Source organism: Heteronotia binoei, chromosome 2 (genome assembly GCF_032191835.1).
Source record: "Heteronotia binoei isolate CCM8104 ecotype False Entrance Well chromosome 2, APGP_CSIRO_Hbin_v1, whole genome shotgun sequence".
Taxonomy (NCBI): domain Eukaryota; kingdom Metazoa; phylum Chordata; class Lepidosauria; order Squamata; family Gekkonidae; genus Heteronotia; species Heteronotia binoei.
The window spans coordinates 159,932,611-159,954,995 of NC_083224.1; the positions used below are offsets into that span (position 1 = coordinate 159,932,611).

Below are 22,385 nucleotides of genomic sequence, written 5' to 3' on the forward strand. Positions count from 1 at the left end.
CTGAATGTGTGCTGCTAAGGAGGATATACTACAAATACAATTACTGCATTCAGACCTTATGGCAAACTATGATTAAACAGAGTTTCCATGATGGGCATAACACAGTTTTCCTGTTTTGCCTTCTTTCCTCTGTTGCTTCCATGGGGAGACTCCGGAGTTTGAGAACTCTTGAAACTAAATCCAGTTCCCCATGATGTTCAAAAGTAAGAGCATGAGCAAAAGGAAGTTTGTTTGTCGCCTGACAGCTTCTCAAGCCCAGAAGGCTCCATGGCACTCTGCATGGAAGGGAGAGAAAGAGTGAGGGCAGGACAAACTGTGATCTGCAGAAAGTCTCCGTTTAATTACAGCTTCTCATGACATCTAAATGCTGACTTCATTTCCACGTAAGATGAGGATCCATTACAAATCAAAGTGAATGATGACACTGTCTCATTGATCTTGATTGATCTTGAGGAATGCGTTTTTTGCTTAATTTTTGTCACTATTGGCATGAAAAGATTCTGTTTCCTCCAGTTTTGTTTCATACCAATTTATAACTAAAGGAATACAGAAGCAAAAACACAGAGAAGATCTTAAAAAGAGGCCTTTCAAAAGCAGCAGTCATCAACAGATAGCGCTTACTAAAATTGCCAATATTACCTCGTACAACAGACATCCTAGAGACCAGATATCAGATTTGAAGTTGTATCCATTTTCATGGATTCTCTCTGGAGACATGTAATAAGGTGTTCCCACTGTAGCAAATTCAGAAATATACTTTAATTAATAAACAAATTCTGAAAACATTGTCACAATACTTTCAATAAACAAATATTTCAAGAATTTGGTTGGGGGGAAAACTATTACTTGATGTAAGCTAATTAAAACAACTATTAGCAACATAAATGAGGCCATGCACATGGCTGCAGTAAATGATTATAAACTTGTGCAATGGCAAATGTATTTAAGTAATGTAACCATGCTTTTATAAAGTCAACTTTTATTATTAACGTTTTTGTATTTCTATTTTTGAAATAAACCTGCTATAAAATACAAGGACAAAATTATCAACAAATCCCACCAAAGATTTAGCAACATACATTCTATATTACTCAGTTGCAATTTATAAACTCATCATATAAAACTGTAGTATGGGCATATAGTAGAACATTTCCTCATCTGTACAGCATTTATTACAAATAAATTTCTCAGTGGTAGTGCAACTAAAGGGAATATCTTCTTCAGCAAACGAGACTAGGCCCTAGTATATAACAAGGATGACAAGCAAAGAACCTTGGTTTTACAGTGGCTAAAATCCTATTTTCTTTTTTTTTTAACCTCATCTTCATAATGTTTACAAAAATCATAGAATGCTATAGGAACAATTATTGCTTTAATGAAAGATTATTTAAATAACCATACACATTTTTGTTTTAAACCACTGGCAATTCCATTTGGCACACGCATTCTAATGGTCTCAACTTATGCAAAATTATGAAAAAATGTTATCTGCATGATTTTTTAGTAGCTGTTCCAATGATATGGTATAGTCTGCTATTTTGGAGGGAATGCAGGACTGAACATTTTGGAAGAGTTTTGACTTGTCCAGATGAGCATTTTTAATGCTCTGGCTTAGAATTTGTCACAGCTGGCTATTTTAATAGTGATTCTTTAATATTTAATGATGTGTTCAGCTTTCTTCTTGTTACCTAGGTCTAGAAATGTTATAAATAAATAAAAACATGTTATTTATACAAATGACACTCCCTTCCAAACAGAAGTATCTTTTAAATCTGTCTTGTGTCCTCTTCACCTTTCAAGTGAGGGGGCACATCTCAAAAATTTACATTAGAGTAATGGTGTGGATTTTTTCCACTTTTTTTTTTTAAATAAACTTTTTAAAGTTCAGCTTTATGAAGGCCAATATGGATGTTTCATCAGTGACAGTTCTCCTACCACTATGTACCCTTCCACTTCTGAAAAACCATTTATTTTGGATACTTGATTCATGTTCTGATAGCACTGCTATCATAGCAGAACAAATACTCTCATCACAACTGAGATGTGATAGTACACATTTTTCCCTAGACACCATCTCTACATAGTGAAAGAGAGGGGAGAGGGGACATTACAAGAAATAAAATAAATAAATTGGAATTAACACAACTTGCTTCCAAATAGAGGACTGCCTCTTATCATTCTGCTCAGCTACAGATGGGGCCTTCTTCTGTCCCAAGGTACACTTTTCTAGCAGAAGACATCTGGAAGAAGATGCTAACTTGGAAGAAGATGCTAACCTAGCTGAGTAGTAGAATACACATAAGTGCTTAAAGATGGTTAAGAACATTTTTGAGCAGAAAGTCACAAGTCAAAGTTTGGGTCCTATAAAATTGATTAAAAAAAACCAGATTCCGTTTTTATTTATACACTGCCTAAAATTGTATCAGCACCAGTGGCAACTGCAGTTGCTTCACATGTCAACATGTGTCCAAATCACTTCATGTGGTGGCCACTACCTCATGGAGAACTACATAAAGCAGCTTCCCACTTAGATTGAACTACTGGCTCTATGCAACTACAAACATGCAACATGAAAAATTAACCCTGGCATGATGGAAAAAAAACATAAATGTGAAATTTTAAAGAATCTATGTTCTGGCATGACTCTAGTATGGTGTTTCTGGGATCCATCTCTGCCCTCTAGGCATGATGCTGTTGCCTTCCTTACAGGGCAAAAGGTCATTCAAAATGCTGCTTCAGAAGGATGGGGAAACCTCAGGAAGGAAGGAGGTAAGAAAAACATACTCCCATGGTGGAGCCAGGCCCAAGTATGACAGACCCTAAGTCACTTTCCATGGTGCTATATTCCCAATAGTTTGTAAAAAAAAATGCTGTTCAAAAGAAACTGGAAAAATATGCTATCGTTTAGCACCATTTAGCTGTTTTCCTCCTTAAAGTATCTTTTAGTTAAAAGGTATGATTGGGAAAGGCCACCCAGCATTCTCAGCTCATAAACCACAAGGATTTTACAGTGTACTGATACAAACCCTGATGATGCAACATTATCTATCTATCTATCTATCTATCTATCTATCTATCTATCTATCTATCTATCTATCTATCTATCTATCTATCTATCTATCTATCTATCTATCTATCTATCTATCTATCTATCATACAGATCTTCAGTATGTCTAACAAGAGGGACGAACTGATGGAGGAGGATTTTACAGAATTGGCAGAGGCACCTGAAAACGTTTAAGATTTGAAAGTTTATAGTTTATGAAAAGCAAAGGTATCTTTAACCAGTAGTTCTCAGAAGCCTGCTGTTACATTAGGGGGTTGAGATGAGTGTGAAAGATTGATGATGGGGGAAAAAAAGAAGAGCAAATGCTTGCATTTTGCAGAGTTTAGCCTAGTATAACACCTTAACTATAATACAAATGGAAACTTTCAATAACTGCCTTCTGACATCACAAACAACAAAAAAAAACTGCTACATCACACAAAGTTCAGTTTAACAATAAACAGGAGACGCTTTAAAGAGTGAATAATACCTTCTTCCAGCATAAGCTTTTGTTAACTACTCCCAAGTTTTTTTAAGATGTAATGAGAGCATCCTGAGTAAGTATGAAGAAAATCACAATGAACAGCAAGGCCAAAGGGCCAAGAAATGCCAGAAATACTGGATAAAAAGCAATTATGTAAAAATAAAATCTGATCACACACACAAAAAAGACAGAGATCAGTTGTGCTAAGCTAATTCATTGGGGATTAGTCTATCTCTGGCTATTAACCAATAACTAGAAATGAAGTCTCTATATTGCCTGGATCAGACGTAACATGAAACCACAGTTTATTTTAACTACAGTTAGTTTGTAAAACCAGAACTGAGCTTGCAGGTGATCATGTAAATTCTGTTTTGCCTCAAGAAATGCTGGTTTCATCACCTTCACTCTTTTTTCTGCCTCTCCCACACTTATCAAGCTGGTATCTTAGCCTGAAAAAAGGAACAATGTCAAGGAGTGTGGGATTAAACCAGGATATCATGATTTATGTATTCTCTGAAAGTGCAAGGATGACTAACTGTAGATATTCAACCAACTTAAAACCATGGTTTCCAATTCTTGTTTGATATATTCTAACTAACCATAGTTAATGGAGTGGTCCACATCTGAATGACCACAAATTAATAACCACAGATTAATCAAACCACAGTTTCAGGCAATGTCTGAATCAAACCTATATCTCTGATTATTGGACAGTGGTAACAAACAACAGAGGAGGGGCCTCATTATCTTGTGCTGCTTGTGACCTTCCCACTAACATCTCGTAGGCCACTACAGAACAAATGGCCCTTGAAGTTTGGAAGGACTTCAGTCTGTGCTTCAGTCAGATTTTTGCAATGGACTAGTGCCAATTTGAGGAAAATGCATCACAGATTCATATGTGCTTTATGACCTAAAGGAATTCACAACAACTTTGCCATGCCAAAAACCCTCTTGATGTAAGGACAACTGGCTTTCTAAAATTGTATGTGGCAAGAAACCACTATCTGTAAATGCATTATAAACTACGAACCAACAGTGAATGAGGCAAAAGCAGTATAATATGCAGGTTACAAACAGCCTTGTATTCTTTCTTGGCATTTCCTATTGCTATTGTACGATTTAAAGGATTATAATGTATCACAAAGATGTCCTTTTCCTATTAAAGTTGGGTAACACAAGCCACAAATGCTTTGTGAAGCTGTGGCCTGCACGTGCTCACACACAGGCATCATTTTTATAAGCCATTTTCTCCACACAGGGCCAGGATCCACAGTGATGGTGGAGAACATTAGTTGGAAAGCACTTCTTTCTCTTACAGCTCCAAATTTGCCAGGCAGAACCTTGCTTGTTTGGCAGGTCTTAAAGGATTGTCTCATGTGGTGGCTTCCATCACTACTACTGGAGCTGCACTTTCAGCATGGAGACTACAGTAAACACTGTGCCTCCAGGCATGGTTGTGCGGTAAGCCCTGATGATGATGCATTCCAAGGGCTGGAAGCCTTAAAGGGATCAAGACCCATTTCAAATCACACTGAACCCCACAGTAAAGTAGAGCTCTGCAGTCTGATGCCTCAAAGCAACTGTTTAGAGACACTTCGAAAAACCAAGAGGAAAAAAAGATTGACTTCTACAGCAATGCCTAAGTTTTTAATAATCTAAGTGTTGTCAACAAGCTTGGTTTACAATAAGACTAACTTAAATACGAACAGACATTTTCACTGAAACATCCCAAAGGCTAAGAGCATTTTAAGGATGAAGCAATTTTTTTACAGTCCATACTATGCATATTTGCTAAAATTCATCTTTGATGCAGGAAATTCCATTTTTAAAAAAACAAAACAAAACATTTGTTCACTTCCACTCTTTATTTGTGAAATTAATTTCCACACATCATTATAAAATTATGGAACTCTTTCTGACCTAAAGAATGTGCAGCTGTGGTTTTGGAGCTAAAAAATCTTCCCAGTCCAAGGTCTCCAAGTTTTACTACTCCTGTAGCTGTAATGAACACATTTGCAGGCTTGATGTCTGTAAAGAGAGAATTAAAAAAAAACATGACAGAGGAAAATCTACCAACTGCAACATTATAAATAATGTATGACCAGTAATCTAATTTTGAGAGTTGTCTGTTGTTAAGCAGCAAGCAAATAAAAAATTGCTAGCATCCACTGTAACTTAGATGATAAATGGGTGTTCGGAGTCTCCACTGTTCAGGTTTGCACAGATCAGTTTTGATTGGTGTGGGCACAGCATTTGGTAATATGTTGGCATTTGTGTTTAACCACTGCCTGTTCTGTTGGTACTGATTATTCAAGAAAAGTTGGCCAGGCTGATCCAACTGGTGGCAAACATTCCCACTGAGGAGGGGAGATCTCCAGCTTTCTTCAAAGAGGTGATAAAACCTTTGCTTAAGAGGATCCCCTGCAATCTCAGGCCATGAATAAATACTGGCCAGTTTCAAATTTGCTGCTCTTAGACATAGTGATTAGAACCATTTCATTTTCTTAAAGAACCAAACTTTATATCAGGCAATTGTACTTAGTGGATCTTGAAGAGGTAACTCCTAGTTATGTTTTCAAAATTCAAATGAACCAGGATTACTGATTTTTCAGTTCAACAGAAACTGAAATTCATAGTTGTAAAGTGTCAGGTTGTAAAGATGGAATAGTGTTATCTAATCAAGAATTTGATTTATGTAAGTAAAATGTAGCTGCCTGGTCATATTAGGCCTAATTCCAACAGTCCAAAAATGACAATCAGATATTTCCACGCTCAGCCGGGGACTATTTCTTTGCATTCAACAAGATTTTAACAAGCACTAAGCGCAGTGCTACATCCCAGAGCCTATCAAATACGTCCCTTGCTTCTCAAGCCCCTCCTGTGAGTGCAGACTCATGCTGAGGAAGGTAAAACTCCTTTCCCATGTCAGTTACGGAGGAAAACCAGGTTTCCTTCCTTCACAGTTTTGTGACAGATGATTTATTTTAAATACTGGGAAGGCTTAAAAGTTAAAAAAAGAATTCTTCTAAGATCAGTAAAACCTCTTATATCTCATAAACAGAAACATATTTATGAATACATGGTAGACCTATTCAGAACCAACAGCATACAAAATAGCACGTAAGTGTATGTAGATTGTTCATTTAAACCACATTTTCTAACTTTCCAAAAGAAAAAGTTTTCTTCAGAGGACGAAAGCAAAGGAAAAGGCCAAGGCTTGGTGGCAGAATATCAGCTTTCCATATGGAAGATTGCAGGTTTGATTCCTGGCATCAGCCATTAATGTGCAATTACTATTTTATGTGCTCACCCACAAAATATTAGTCACTGATTCTTAAAGTAAAACAGCAAATGACATAACTTCTGTGACATAACTTCTGCCTTTCTTTTTATCCCAGTTACCATCTTTATGTTGTTAGTTTAACACAATTAAGTTACCTCGATGCATTACACGCCGTGAATGCATATGCTCTAAGGCGCTGCACAGCTGAACAAAATACTTCCAAACGGTTCTTTCAGGAATCAGTCGCTTCTGTTTCTTAAAGTGCTTTTAAAAAGAGAGAAGAGTATTTAAAATCCGAGTTTGTGAATCAGTAAATGTAGAACAACTATGACATATTTAACTATTAAAAGATAATATTTGTTAGTACTTTAAACAAAAACAATTAATCAAGAGGAAATGTTTGTATGTAACTGTGGAAAAATAAGTTCTTCGAAGAACTTTTTACCTTAATTAAAAAAGGGGGGGGGGGTCTGAAAAGGCCAACTCAGTCCTGATGGAATGGCCAGGAGCCAGTATCTATTTGGTATATTTTAATGTTGTCTTTCCATCAGGAGTTCACAGAAGCATTGGTGATTCCTTCCTATCTGCTCTGTTTTATCACAACAAGCCTTTGAGGTAGATTAGGCTGAGGGACAATGATTGGCCAAAGGTTTCAAAGTGTGGAGTTTGAACCTGGGTTTCCCCAGGTCTAGTTCAACACTCTCACTGGTTCTGAGAATTGCAATTGTGATTAAAGATCTACCCCTCCTAGACTCTCTTTAAATTCTGGAATCTACTTTAAGTTGTAATGCCATCAAAACCTTCCTTTCAGTTTACAAGTATTGCTCTATTACATAACATGCAGATAGTTTCAGAGGGTAGCCATGTTGGTGTGTTGTAGAACAGGTACATTCGAGCTGTATCTGACAAAGGGGGTTTATACCTCCAAAATCTTCTTGGTCTCTAAGGTGCTACTGGACTCAAACCTAGCTGATCTACTGCAGACCAGCACAGCTCCCCTCTGAAACTATCTTCACAGAAGGCACCTAAAATGAAAATCCATCATCAACTTCAGGAATAAAATGCAGAGAATGCAGTATACGGTTATCCTTTTTGAATTTGTCTTCATGTCAACCCCATAAATTAAGCTCAGGTGGGACACAGTTTATCAGTTCTGGCCCCACTCTGCTTCAGTTTATTCCTTGATTTCCGCATACATTTTTGTGCCTTTAGTTTTCACTTTAGGTTGTTTTATACTCTTTTTTTTCTGGCTCTTTTGATACCACTTTTACCCTTATCTTTTACTGGAAGCCAAGGCCTAATTAGCTTTTTCTTAGTGCATACTGTTTCTATCGTTTTCGTTGTCTCGGCCACTCCCATCCACCTCCAGTCCACTTTTAAATGACTGCACTGTCATCATCGTTAAACCACTCTCTCTCCCTCCAATACCATGATTTCCATTTTTTTAAATGCCCCTAAAATTGATATAATGCTGTAGTGTTGTAATGACAGTTTAAGCAGGTTCTCTGAATTCCCAGTTTTCATTTATTAAAAAAAAGCAAACCTCTGCACTTTCCTCATGGAGATATAAGGAAGAAGGCATGTCTCCATAAGGGAAGAGGCTAGAGACTTAGAGTTGTTGTTTTTTCTTTCCCTAAATGAAAGCTGGGAATTTAGAGAACCTGCCTAAACTATCATTACAATACCACAGCATTATGATATTTCAGGGCCGTCTTTTTAAAAAATAGGAGGGGGGGTTGATGCCACAGATAACAGCACCCTCCCTTAAATCCTCTTTTTAAAGTAATGTGCAGAAGAAAATAAACTGACTCCTCAACTGTAAAAATGCACAGGGAGGGCAGATATGTGGAAGAATCCTGTCCAAACCGACTTCAATGCTTATGGAATGAGTCCCAGGAAAATCAGGAGTCACTCCAATGAATGGAAAAAGTTCATGATTCATTTTACAGGTGATTAATCAAACCCAGTTTACCTAAATGAATAGTGGTTTCATTGCCTTCTTAGGAAAACAATCTTCAGGAAACATACTGTGTAAACAGCACAATTAACCAGTATCAAGCCAGGGTGTCTATAGAGTTAACCGTTTTCAAGCCAAAATTATTTCACAGGTAGCCCTCAAGTCGGGTGGGGGGATGATAGGAAAGCTAATCCATAATTCTCCATGCACACATGGCTAGTGCTAGCAGTCAGATGATAAGCAAGATGGTGAGGCACCATCATTGGTTGGGTGATGTGAGGTGGGGATAACTTCCATATCTCAGGCAATAATGAAAATACAACCGCAGTGAAGTCAGGATTTGCCATGTTTAGTCAGGACTCACTGATTGACTGCAGACCCAATTCTGGTATTGCTAATTTAGCACAGTTAAAATAGGCTATGGTTTTGTGTTATGTCTGAACTGATTCCCTGACTTCAGATATGGGTTTGACAGATCTTAACCAATCACAATTAGTGGAGTAGCCCCCATCCAAAGCTGAAACAATATCTACTACACTGCACTGGCTCTCATGTAATATTTAATAGCAAGCTACATCTACTTTGCCAGATATAGACTTATATATCTATAAACAATTTATTTCACATATTGTAATTTCAGGATAGCAAAACAACTGCAGTTTCTCTTTTACTGTAGGCTAAAAACCTGTAAGACTGCCAACTCAAAAATCTTGCAAACTTGGCAGATGTGAGGCGACTGTCAGAGATGTTCAAACTGAGAAAAAAAATGCTGCCCATACGTCTGCCACCAATTTTTCCTCTTTATGTGATGCTCTCCTCTGCTTGACAGGACAAGGTTCAGCAGGATGCAAAACAGGAAATTAACAGCTGTGCAATAACTGAAGCAACCAATATTTGAAACAAGTGCCTTGTAAATTACACTGGCAACATATGTCCTTAAAGTAACACAGCCTTGCCCATCATCATTCCAGTATTTCTACCCAGTGCCATTAAACACACGTGCACACATATTCAGTAATCCACAGTTTACAGCACAACTCTGAACCTAAACATATTTATTTGGTGCAATATTGGTTTTTGTGGAACTGGGATTAGATTCAAACAGAAAATAAGCCATACAGCACATTCATTCTAAAAATCACAGGGAAGTTATTTCCTCTATCTGAAAACTCCTTGCAAGCAGAAAGGCAGCATACCAGGAAACACAAATCTACTTAAGGTTTCCTGACCTTGAGAAAAAGTTCCCATCCCATTCATAGAGGTGTAATACGATTTTATTTACATCCAGGTCATGGAAAGCAGCAGCCACCCATTTCCATATGTTAATCCTCTATTAAAAGGACAGAACATGTTTCTGCAGGCTTGTTGGCAACTTCAGACCTATCCTAGTCCTATGCTAGCTTTCTGCCATAAGGGCAGGTGCACATGTAACAGTGCTAAATCCTTTTGCTGCAGTGAAGAAATCAAGAGTCAGTTATGGAACTGCGTTTTCCATGCATCCCAAATCCTTTCTCTATTCCTGGCAGCAATCGATCTTTCTTCTCTCATACTTCCCTCAATAGCGGTAAATGACAACAAGGGTCTCTGCTTAATAGGATGTCAGATCAAATTTGAAAGCTGTTCAAGTCAGCCAGTTAGTTTTCACTGTGGTTAATGTTAGTGTCAATATTAACATTTAGTTGCAATTACAGGTAGCAGGGTGGGGTGTGGAGATTTGCACTAGAAAAGACATGGGAAAAGATGGAGGAGAGAGCATGGAGTCCTGTAGGATCATGTGATGAAGTTGAGAGGAAGTTATACTACATCTGCCCTGACCCCAAGACAATATTATGTACCACGCAGAGTAAAATATCCTGGTGTGTGTGTGTGTGTAAACTTCTCACAGTATTTTTAAAGCTCAAATGAGGCAGTGCTTGAATGCCAGTTCCTTAAATGCTGTCTTCAGTCAAACCTGGATTGAATCCAAACAAACTCTGTGTATCTGTTCTCCCTGTAGCTGGGATTTGCATATCAGAGAATCGTTTGATGTCAACAAGAAGATAGAGACCAGGTTTCTTTTCATTTAAAAACAAATACACAACTTCAAGTATATGCATATAAAAGCAGACTTCCTTGTTTTAAAAATGAATCCTGAAAAGATTTTAATGATGCACTTTTAAACAAACTTCTCCTAACAAAAAAGCCTCCTTGTGATGCTTCCTGTACTTAGATTTTTCAGTTTACCCATCCCAAAATTCATTAGAACATAACAAATACACTTCTATCTCCCAATTTCGCTGTGGGGTGATACGATATTGGGGTATATTCAAAGCCCACATTTTCCTCATAAAACTGAGGTAAAATCACACTGTGGTGACTTTAATACAATAACAAAGTATTGATTAAACAAACCCCATAGTATATACTGAGAATTATGGCAAACATTCACTGCAGTCCTATACACCCCTAAATTCATTGAAGTCAAAGGGTTTACAAAGGTACAAATTTGCTTTGAGTTTTACCTAAGGAAGATTCTGGGGACTGTGGGATATAAATCTTTTAAAAAGAGATATTATTGATTGCAAGGCAGCAATCAAGTTGTGTGCTCACTTGGAAGAGTACAGTATGGCACCAGGCGAGCACCCCTGTACCTTCTTCTTTACAAAGCTATAAAAGGATAATCTTGCCACACAGCAAGCATCATACTTCATATCATACTTTATGAAATATGCAGTCTTCTACCATATAATGTGGGATTGGGCTCTCTCTGTTACAATGCCTCCCACTGAAATTTTTTGCCTAAGGATAAAGTTTGAGTCCAGCAGCACCTTTAAGACCAACATAGTTTTATTCTGGATATAAGCTTTTCTTTAGATTCAGATGCATGCATACAAAAGTTTATACCCAGAATGAAACTTTGATGGTTAAAGGTGCCACTGTGCTCAAACTTTGTTCTGCTGCTTCAGATCAACATGGTGACCCACCTGAATTAATATACTGTATATGAGACTGCCTGGTTCCTTCAGTTTCTATGTTCTGGAAGCACGTTTTTAAAAAGCTCTTCAAGGAGTAGTGCCAGGGATCAAATCTCTCCAAAAGAGGCCTTACTCAGCTTCAGGGACTGAACACCCTCCTTCCCTGTGCCATCATAAAGGTTGGAGGATGCTTGTGAACTTTAGGCCTGTTGGAAAATTCACACAAAGACCTCACACCTTTATGGAAGTGAGGCTTCCTTCAGGCCTACAGACCACTCGGTCTTCAACCTTAATTCTAGGATCATGATAACTACAGAAGTAGGAAATTATTAGAGGAAGACTCTAGTTATCCTCAAAACTAACATTGCTGTGAAAAAATACTGAAGGTTCATTTTCTTGAGGAAAAAATGTGTGGGGATATATTGACATTTTTCAAATATTTAAGTGTCAGAAAAGAAAGAAAAAACAACAATGAGCCCCAAGGCATTTTAATGCCATAAAGTCACTGTTGCATGAGCTTTTTCATCACTAGAGTTGCCAGAGGGTTTCAACAAAAATTCTGGACATGATTGATAGAAAATTTTTCCATCAAACACACACAATGGGAATAGAGTTGCCAACTCTGAGTCACGAAATTCCTGGAGACTTTGGGGGTAGAGCGCTGTGAAAGTAGAGGCTCAGTAAGATATAATGCCATCAAGTCTACTCTCTAAAGCAGCCATTTTCTCCAGGGGAACTGATCTCTGTAGCTTACCAACCCTTTATGGGAAGTTTATTAATGACAATCGGAACACAAAGCAGCTTATATCATTCTCCGTCTTCTCTTTCCCCAAAACAACCCTATGAGGCAGGTCAGGCTGAGATTATGCAACTGGACCAAGGTCACCAAAGTGAGATTCCACAGCACAAAAGCATAACTGTAAATGGGAAGAACATCACTTGGGCAGGACTATCAACAAATTTATTTTTGGGTGAGAACAATTTATAAGTTCTACAATTCACAACAACAAAAATCTTGTTAGCAGACTTGCAAGCACATTTATAACTATTTCAATAGTTATTTCCTCTCCTTGGAGCTACAATCCAGCAAACTGTTTGCTGATGGAGGGATCAGTTAACAGAGCATCCTCACTAATTCTTAGCATTCGTTACAAAAATAGGGCTGCCAGGTCTCTCCTGGCACCCAGCAGGGGGAACTAGGCAACATCATCAGCAACATGGCAATGTCACTTCCAGTGCACGCCAAAGTGATTTCATCATGTTGCAGCAATGCTCTGGAATTTGGGCAAAAACTATGGTAAAAGCTGTTTTTACTATACAGTTTTTGGCTAAATATCACAGCATCTTTCATTGCCAGCAAAGCAATGACAACACTCCCAGTAACACAGAAGTATCTCCCAATGACCAAGTTGCAGCTCCACAGATATCTGAAACAGCACTACTCTGAGAAACAGATTAGACTTGAGATCTTGTGGAATTAAGATGAATACAAAAGGAACAAGGCGCACCAAGTTTGACTATAACATGATTTTATCACAACAATCTATCTAGATAGTATTTAAGACGAAGCATCCCTTGTAAGCCAAAATGCCCTCAAAAGAGGTTGGGGAATTGACAGGTGGGCAACTTTGGCTCAAAAGGACTTAGAATCTATGTATACAGGATTCCACTTCCAGAAATTATTGCTAAATTTACCAAGGACATTAGTTAAGTAAAACAATTATGCTTTTATTACAGAAATTTATAGAACACGCATACAAGGTAATGGATACATATAACACACACACAGACCTAATAAAAATAGAGAGAAATGCACAGAGGTAACACAGGGATAGACAAACAGGGTGATAATTACCGATCGTAGTCTTTGAGGAAGGCTCCAATGGCGACAAACTAGGGCAATGGGGGCAGGGACCCTCAACTGATCAAGAATCGGGGATGTATCTAAACAGCCGGAATGGGGTACTGCTAGATGCACACCTGCGGGGAGCTGGGTCAGAGGTTATAAGCACTACCTTGAGCCCTTAGGGGATGGGAGGTGCAGGGGCGGATGACAGATGACCTCAGAAAAAGGGGAGGTTCCACAATGACCATAAGGGCTGGACTTTTGCGGTGTCCAATGGCCAGTTTATTGGGGGCACTTGATTGGGTACCCATACCTGGCCAATGAGCATACCTGACCCTGGTTACCTGATTGGGCCTTCAGGTAACAATGGGAAAAAGGGGGAGGCTCCAGGATGACCATTAAGGTTTCATTTGAAGACAGATCAGATAGCATCTTGGAACTATACTTGGATTCAGGCACATTCTCCTCCTCCTCAGAGTCAGTAAAGAACCCTAGATGCTCTTGGACCTTATGGCTGGATAGCTGTGGAACTGGAACAGTGTCAAGGTGGATACAACATCCCTGGCTGAAACAGACCTATAAAATACCCCACAATCCAGTTCATATGCAAGAGACATATGGAAGCAATAAGGCTGCCAAGGTACTGGTCAAAAGGCCATAGGCCAAGACAGCCGAACTGTTGGATCTGGTATAAGTAGAGGCCAGTTTTCCCACTGTGCTGGTGGACTGCTGCACCCCCCCAAGCTGTGAACCTGGATTTTCTAGAGCAGTGTAACCCATTCAAGATAGGGGAAGTCCCCGATCTACCTTTCTGCTAACCTAGAGAACCTCTTGTCTTGTCAGGATTAAGTTTCAGCTTGTTCACCCTCATCCAGCCCATTACTGACTCCAAGCACCAGTTCAGAAAATCAACAGCATCTTTAGAATTCGGTGGAAAAGAAAGATAGATATTGCAGCCCATACCTTCTGTTAATCTCTGCCAACCACTTCATATAGATATTAAGAAGCATGGGAGATGGAACCACCCAGGTCAACAGCCATGGGACAGAGCGGGAAGCCCCCATCACTACTGCCCCCCCCAGATAGGACTTGGACACCAAATACAGTGCACCTTAGAGAGATGCCACTGCTGAGAGGTGGCTCAGGAGAATACTGTGATTGATAATTAAGTCCACTGAGAGATCCATCAGTAGGGTCACATTATCCCTCTCTAGTTCTGAAAGAAGTCATCAACTAAAGTGATCAAAGCAGGTTTTGATCAAAATTTTGGCCTGAAGCCAGACTTAAGTGGGTCCAGAAAATCAGCCTCTTCCAAAAATGCCTAGAGCTGACAGGCAACAACCTGCTGTAGTACCCTGCCCAAGAATGGAAGTTTGGAGACTGGGTGAAATTTTTCCAGCATAACAGAAACTGGACTAAAATCAATAAAATGAATTTTAACAGGGATAAATGTAAAGTTCTGCATTTAGGTAGGAAAAATCCAATGCATGGTTATAGGATGGGGGAGACTTGTCTTAGCAGTAGTATGTGCGAAAAGGATCTAGGGGTCTTAGTGGATAATATGCTGAACATGAGTCAACAGTGTAATGAGGTAGCTAAAAAGGCAAATGCAATTTTAGGCTGTATCAGCAGAAGTATAGTGTCCAGGTCACATGATGTGATGGTATCACTTTACTCTGCTCTGGTAAGACCTCACCTGGAGTATTGTGTTCAGTTGTGGGCACCACATTTTAAGAAGGATACAGACAAGCTGGAACGGGTCCAGAGGAGGGCGATGAAGATGGTGAGGGGTCTGGAGTCCAAGTCCTATGAGGAAAGGTTGAAGTTGCTGGGGATGTTTAGCCTGGAGAGGAGGCGGCTAAGAGGTGATATGATCACCATCTTCAAGTACTTGAAGGGCTGTCATATAGAGGATGGGGTGGAATTGTTTTCTGTGGCCCCGGAAGGTAGGACCAGAACCAATGGGTTGAAATTAAATCAAAAGACTTTCCGGCTCAACATTAGGAAGAACTTCCTGACCGTTAGAGCGATTCCTCAGTGGAACAGGCTTCCTCGGGAGGTGGTGGGTTCTCCTTCCTTGGAGGTTTTTAAATAGAGGCTAGATGGCCACCTGACAGCAATGAAGATCCTGTGAATTTAGGGGGAGGTATTTGTGAGTTTCCTGCATTGTGCAGGGATTGGACTAGATGATCCTAGAGGTCCCTTCCAACTCTATGATTCTAATAGGAGGCAGGGACATTTTTTTTTCCAAAACAGGTCTAATCACTGTATCATATAACTATAATATAAATTGGACAAGCAGATGCCGAAGGTACATTATCTGAACATGCATGAGCAGATGTGAGATACTCTGCTGGCAAAGTAAGTGGGAAATTGATCATGGCAGGCCACTACATGGTCAGAGTTCAAGTCCGCAAATCACACAAAACAGCTCAACAGCATGCAGACACAATGATGGCGGAGACCTACTGTCTTTTCTCCATCATCTCTGCCACAGCATAGGCTCTAAGTCAGGGGTCCTCAAACTTTTTAAATAGCGGGCCAGTTCACTGTCCCTCAGACTGTTGGAGGGCCGGACTGCCGTTACTGTACAAGCCCGCGGGCCGTCAGTTCTCCATCTTCTGCATCTCTCTCCCTTCCCCACACCACACACCCCAGCCTGGGAACTCACCTCACCTCGGTATCACCTCACACTCTGTCTCCGCCGCCTCAGCCCAGTGCCGGAAGTGTGCATTGCTAACGCGAGTTTAGGTCGAACGTCACTTCCGGTCTGATTTTGCCATAACCCGGCGAGCCGCATAAATGTCCTCAGCGGGCCGCATCTGGCCCGTGGGCCGTAGTTTGAGGACCCCTGCTCTAAGTTGTGTTTGATCAGTTTCATTCTGAGTTTTCAGCCAGTGGCACTTTAGCCATGATCTCTCCCATTTCATCATCATCAGCGCCTTAGTGAACAAGGGAGAGGGCTTGGCAGTGTCTGGCAGGGTGGGGGGGAGAAGGCATTTAGGGGCAATTATGTCAATAACCAAGGCCATCTCCCTATTCCAGAGAGCAATCAGAACCCTGACAGAATTGTTAGCAACTGAGGTGGGGAAACAACCCTGAACACCAGCAGAAACCCATCAGGATCCATCAAGAGCTTGGGGCAGACTATCTTAACAGTTGCAGCACCCCTGTAGAGGGAAGAGGAAGCAGTAAGTCTGATCTCTATCAGGTAATGATCTGTCCATGTCATGGGACTTCAACTTCCACCTCTAGATCACCCTTCCCCACAGTGTAATAGACTAAATCCAGTGTGTGCCCTGCTAAATGTGTGGGAGATCAGTAATCATGAAGCAGGACCATAGTTGTCATGGAGGTCATGAAATCCTGAGCCACCCCTGAAAGCCTGGCAAGGATGATAAAGTAAAAAAAACCACCAGTCTTGGAGTTTCCAATAGTATGCCCAAGATCAGACACTTCAGGAAGAGAGAGGCTGGGTAGTGGGGTGGATGGTACATTAGCAGACGCCATACCCTGTCTCAGTCATGTCCTCCAGGACTACATACTTAAAACTAGTGGACTGCTGGCTGAGGCACCTTGATAGATGGAATCATGGTAGACCCATCCCTCTTCACTAGTCTACTGCTGTACAGAGAAATCTGGAGGGCAGGGCTGAGTCAAATTTACACCTCCAGCTCATCCAGACAAGACTCTGTAATGCATGTCAGGTCAGCCTCCCCATTCAGGATTAAATCCTGAATGGCAGTTGTTTTTTTCCATTTACTGACCTGACATTCAGCAGCAGAATCTTAATGCCAGGGGGCCAACACAACCAGTGGCCAGACCTCCTTCTCCTGGAACACCCCTGTCTGTATGCCACCATGTCTCTCACTACCCAGGATCAGGGGAATGGCAGCCCCATCCCTAGTGCCAGGGCTTTTTTTGAGCAGGAATGCAGTTCCAGATGGCTTGGTGTCAGGGGTGTGGCCTAATATGCACCTGAGTCCCTGCTAGGCTTTTTCTACAAAAAAAGCCCTGCCCAGGGTACATACCCACCAGCTCTCTCTTTAATAAGGAGGCAGCTGAAGACCAGGACCCCCGTCCTCAACCAACTCATGAATTCTTTGGCCCTCTCAATACCTCTGGCTCTATAAATGATACATCATTTGGGAGAACAAGAATATAGATAAGGTGTTCTAGGAGGGATAAGAATAACCTGCTCTTGTTTTGGTATCAGCTTGTGGTCAGTGACTATATGGAACTATGGCTTCCTTCAGATCCAAGCAGATCTTTTCCTTATCCTTGGTCTTTGATTTTGCCTTCTTAGTAGACAGCTCAGAGGAATTTCTCGGTGAAACAGATTGATGTTGAGGAATGAAACCTTTGTTTCACTTACCATAAAGATTCTTTTTCAGTTGTCCTGGAGTGGGACAGTCCTCACTACTGAGAATATATCCCAAGGGTGGGGACAGCAGCTTCCCCAGGCAGACAGTATGCTGCAGAACCCTCCTATCGAAAGCAACCTCTGCAGAGGCCAGCTTATTTATCCTGTAGTGTCTGGTAAAGGCATGAATCAATTTCCAGATGGCTGCCTTGCAAATAACTTCCAGTGAAGGAAAGGAGCTATAGGCTGTCAAGGTGGCCATTCCCCTCCAAGGGTGAGCTGTAATATTTGGGGAGGATCTAAATCTTCATCCTTATAGGCCTCCCCAATACAGCCCCTCAACCACCAACGTAAGGTGGAAGCCGCAAACTGCTTCCCTAAAGATGCCCTCCAAAAGGAAACAAGCAAGGCCTCAGTGGATCTGAGTCATTTAATTCTGTCTTGGTGGGAATGCAGGATCCTATAAACATTCAAACAGTGCCACTCTTTATTCCTGTCAAGTTGTGGGTCAGAATAGAATGAAGGTAGAACTATGTGTTCTGAATTATGAAAGAGAATTAACTTTAGAAATGAACACCGGAGCTGGGTGTAACACAGTCAATATTCCCTCTAAGCTGTGGGGTCTTGTAAGCAAAAATTCATGAGCTACTGACATTAAAGTTGTGAGCTACTGCACAAATTAGTATGCTCTGGGGCCATTTTTCCTGAGCTAAGACAAGCATGTGTGAGCCAGAGGCTAGAAAACTGTGAGCTAGCTCACACTAACTCACTTTATCAATATGAAAATTACATAATTTCATGTCTATGGACAAGACCCTCAGCTCTGAAAAACCTAGCTGACATAAACCCCAGTAGAAAATTTGTTTTATATGTCAGCTCCTTCAGACTACAGAAAACCATTGATTCACAGGGCTTCTTACATGGAACCTTGAGTACCCCATTCAGATTCCTAGTGGGTGCTATGTGCTTGTGGTGAATTAAGAAGTGCTGCCCTCCTTCTTCTTAACCTGTGGCTGTAAGACCAAGGACTTTCTCGTCTTCCTCCCCTTGATGACTGAAATAGCCACCACCTCTCTTGTTACAGTAGTGGAACTAAGGCCATTCTCTAGACCTGTCTATAAAAAAGGCCATGACATAACCCACTGTGCTGCCTTTTATCTACATCCCAAGACATACAAGAAGCCCTATTCATACGAGAGGCTTACTCCTTTAGGACTCTCCCGGCCCCAAGGATCGAGGGTATTGAATGTGCCGGTCTGGCGTGAGAGGTTGGAGAGGGGTTGGCGATTTGGCTGGTGTACCATCCGCCTAACGCACCAGCCAACGTCTTACCGTCCCTGACCGAGGCTGCAACAGGCTGGGCATTGGAGTACCCAAGGCTGGTAATCCTGGGTGACTTCAATGTCCATGCTGATGACTCAGCCTCTAGTCAGGCGACAGACCTAGTGTCATCCATGGCGACTCTCTCAACTTGTTACATCCCCCACCCACCAGGCAGAGCACATGTTAGACGGTGGATGATATAACCGCAGAAGCAGTGCCATGGTCGGACCACTTTGCCCTTAGGGCTCATGTGGATGCTCCACTCCAAACCCGTTTAGACGACGAGCTTATTATCGCTCGCCCGCAGAGCCACATGGATTCGGAACGGTTCCAAATGGCCCTATGGGATCCCTGGCCCTCTGGCGACTCTCTCGATGATCTGGTTGGTACCTGGCATAGCCGGCTCTCCAGAGCCATTGATGAGATCATACCTCGATGCCCTCTGCGGCCTCGCACTAGGCTGTCCCTGTGGTATACCCCGGAATTACGCCAGCTGAAACGAGGACTCAGACGGCTAGAGAGGCAATGGCGGTGTACTCGGGACGAAGCGACTAGAACATCTTATAGAGAGTTTATGAGGTCCTATGAGATGGCAGTCAAAGCCACAAAGAAAATATACTTTGCGGCTAAGATTGCGTCTGCAAATTCGCGCCCGGCACAATTGTACAGGATAATCCGGAATCTTACGACACGGCCACAAGGCAGGCCAAATGTTAAGGAATTAGAGATAGGCTGTGAGGTTTTTGTGAAATTTTTTGCAGACAAGGTCATGTTGCTCCGCCACGACTTCCCCGCCACATTAGATACAGTATGTGAACTCGAGGCCCCGTGCCTGTCTTCTGGTTTGATCCTGGATTGCTTCGACTCACTCAGCTTGGAGGAAGTTGACAGAATCCTCTCTACTGCACGTCCAACAACCTGTGATCTGGACCCATGTCCCTCCTGACTAATTAAAGCTTGCCAGGAGGAGCTAAGATGTCCTATACGGGACATCATAAATAGGTCTCTCTCGGAGGGCCTTTTTCCAACACCTCTGAAAGAGGCAGTGGTCTGCCCCCTCCTGAAAAAGGCTACATCAGATCCAGCGAGTTGGTGCATTACCGGCCGGTCTCAAATTTGCCCTTTTTGAGCAAAATTATAGAAAGGGCAGTGGCGTTGCAGTTGCAGAGCTTTCGGGATGACGCTTCCACCTTAGATCCATAACAGTCCGGCTTCTGCCCAGGCCATGAGACGGAGACAGTGCTCGTCACCCTCATGGATGATCTCCAGCGGCATCTGGATCGAGGTGGTTCGGTGGTACTGTTGTTGTTAGACCTATCGGCTGCATTCGATTTGGCCGACCACCAGTTGCTGACCCGCCGCCTCGCCGGCGCAGGGATTCAGGGGTTAGCCTTGCAGTGGTTTTCCTCCTTCCTTGAGGGTCAGGGACAAGGGTGGCGATTGGGGGAGAACTATCCCAGAGACACCTACTTAATTGTGGGGTGCCTCAGGGGGCGGTCCTCTCCCTGATGTTGTTTAACATCTACATGCGCCCCCTTGCCCAGATTGCCTGGAGATATGGGCTGGGTTGTCACCAGTATGCTGATGACACCCAGCTCTATCTATTGATGGACGGCTGGACTGACGATGTCCCTGTAAATCTGGACCAGGCGTTGCAAGCTGTGGCAGGTTGGCTTAGGCTGAGTGGGCTGAAGTTAAATCCAGCAAAGACAGAGGTCCTTTGCCTGGGTCGCGGCGGTCTGGGAGGGGAAATCCCCCTACCGGCCTTTGACGGTGCGTCACTGGTAGCAGTGCGCAGTGTCAAGAGCTTGGGAGTGCTACTGGAGTCTTCCCTGACAATGGAAGCCCAGATAGCAGCCACCGCTAAATCCGCCTTTTTTCATCTTAGGCAGGCGAGGCAGTTGGCTCGCTTCCTGGAGTGTGGCGACCTGGCAACAGTGATCCACGCAAGTCACCTCGAGGTTAGCTCTTAATAGTGTCAGATGGAGACTGTCCTCTATAACCACTCTTGGCATCCCAAATTTCTGACAAACCTGTAGAAAGACTTTCCAGTTGAGCATCCAATCTGTATGAATTACCATTTTTCAACTCAATCAGACCACTACCAAGTTGTTCTGACCACCGCATGAATAGCTTTTAGGGACTGAAGATGATGCTCTGCCCATCAGATCAGTTGCCCCATCTCCTTGTGTGAAGTCTGGAAACGAGTCCCCCTCTATTTCTGGACATAAGCTTAGGCTGGACCAAAAAGTGATGTTCCCTTCATGATGTTCTTGAACTGCATCAGTGCCAACTTTGATAGTACTCTTTTCCAGGAAGTTTACACTTTACTGCAACTCTGTGGGAGACCAGATCCCCTGAGTCATCTGGGAAATGTTCCCCCCCAACCCAATGAACTCACATCTGTTGTCATCACCAATCTCTGCGGACCTTCAGTGGTTGCTCCTTGAGGAACGACCTGGGACCATACACTACCGGAGATCCGATCTTAAGTTCACCAGAAAGTGAGGTCTCAGCACCTTTGTGTGTGTGTGATCTAGATCTAGGAACCTAGAAGGGGAAGAGGAACTGCTGAGGACTGTGAGCGTGAAAACCTGGCCCATTGAAGGATCTCCTAGCAGGGAACCCTCATGCCTGGAAGATGGACCGGAAGTACTAGCTCTACGGGATTCTCCCCCATTACCTGCGACAACAGCTGATGAATTTTGTTGTCTTTTTTGTGAGAAGAAGACTATCCCAAACAATGTCAATCTGAACCCTTAGGTGACCAATCAACTGGACTGGAATCAGAGTAATCGTCTTCATGTTGATGATGAGGCTGTGCTATCTCAGGACCTCCATAGGTCATCTGTAAGGACTTGAAAATCTGATCCTGGGAGACCACCTTGACTAGGATGTCGAAGGGAAAGGGAAACAGTTCCACTCCCAGCAGCTGCAGAAAACTATCTGGGAAACTAGAACTTCAGTGAAAAAAACCCAAGGGGAGGACTTCAGACCCAAAGGCAAAGCCTGATATTGAAGGTGAAATCCACTATTTGCAACTGGGGAGGGCAGGGTATGAATTCAAATAATAACAATAAATTGAAAAATCTGCAATGGTCCAGAGCAGGGGTGGCCAGACTTTGGCTC

At 42.0% G+C, this 22,385-nt stretch overlaps 1 protein-coding gene across 2 annotated transcripts in view; it reads right to left on the reverse strand.

The window, feature by feature from the left end:
- NEK7 (NIMA related kinase 7) overlaps positions 1-22,385 on the reverse strand; it is a 117,556-nt gene that overhangs the window by 21,473 nt on the left and 73,698 nt on the right. For both annotated transcript variants that reach the window (XM_060232351.1, XM_060232352.1), the window contains exons 6-8: positions 6,969-7,077; positions 5,451-5,558; positions 640-734 (exon numbers count right to left, since the gene is read on the reverse strand). In XM_060232351.1, coding sequence (XP_060088334.1) covers positions 640-734; positions 5,451-5,558; positions 6,969-7,077 — 312 coding nt within the window. The remainder of the gene's footprint in view (positions 1-639; positions 735-5,450; positions 5,559-6,968; positions 7,078-22,385) is intronic.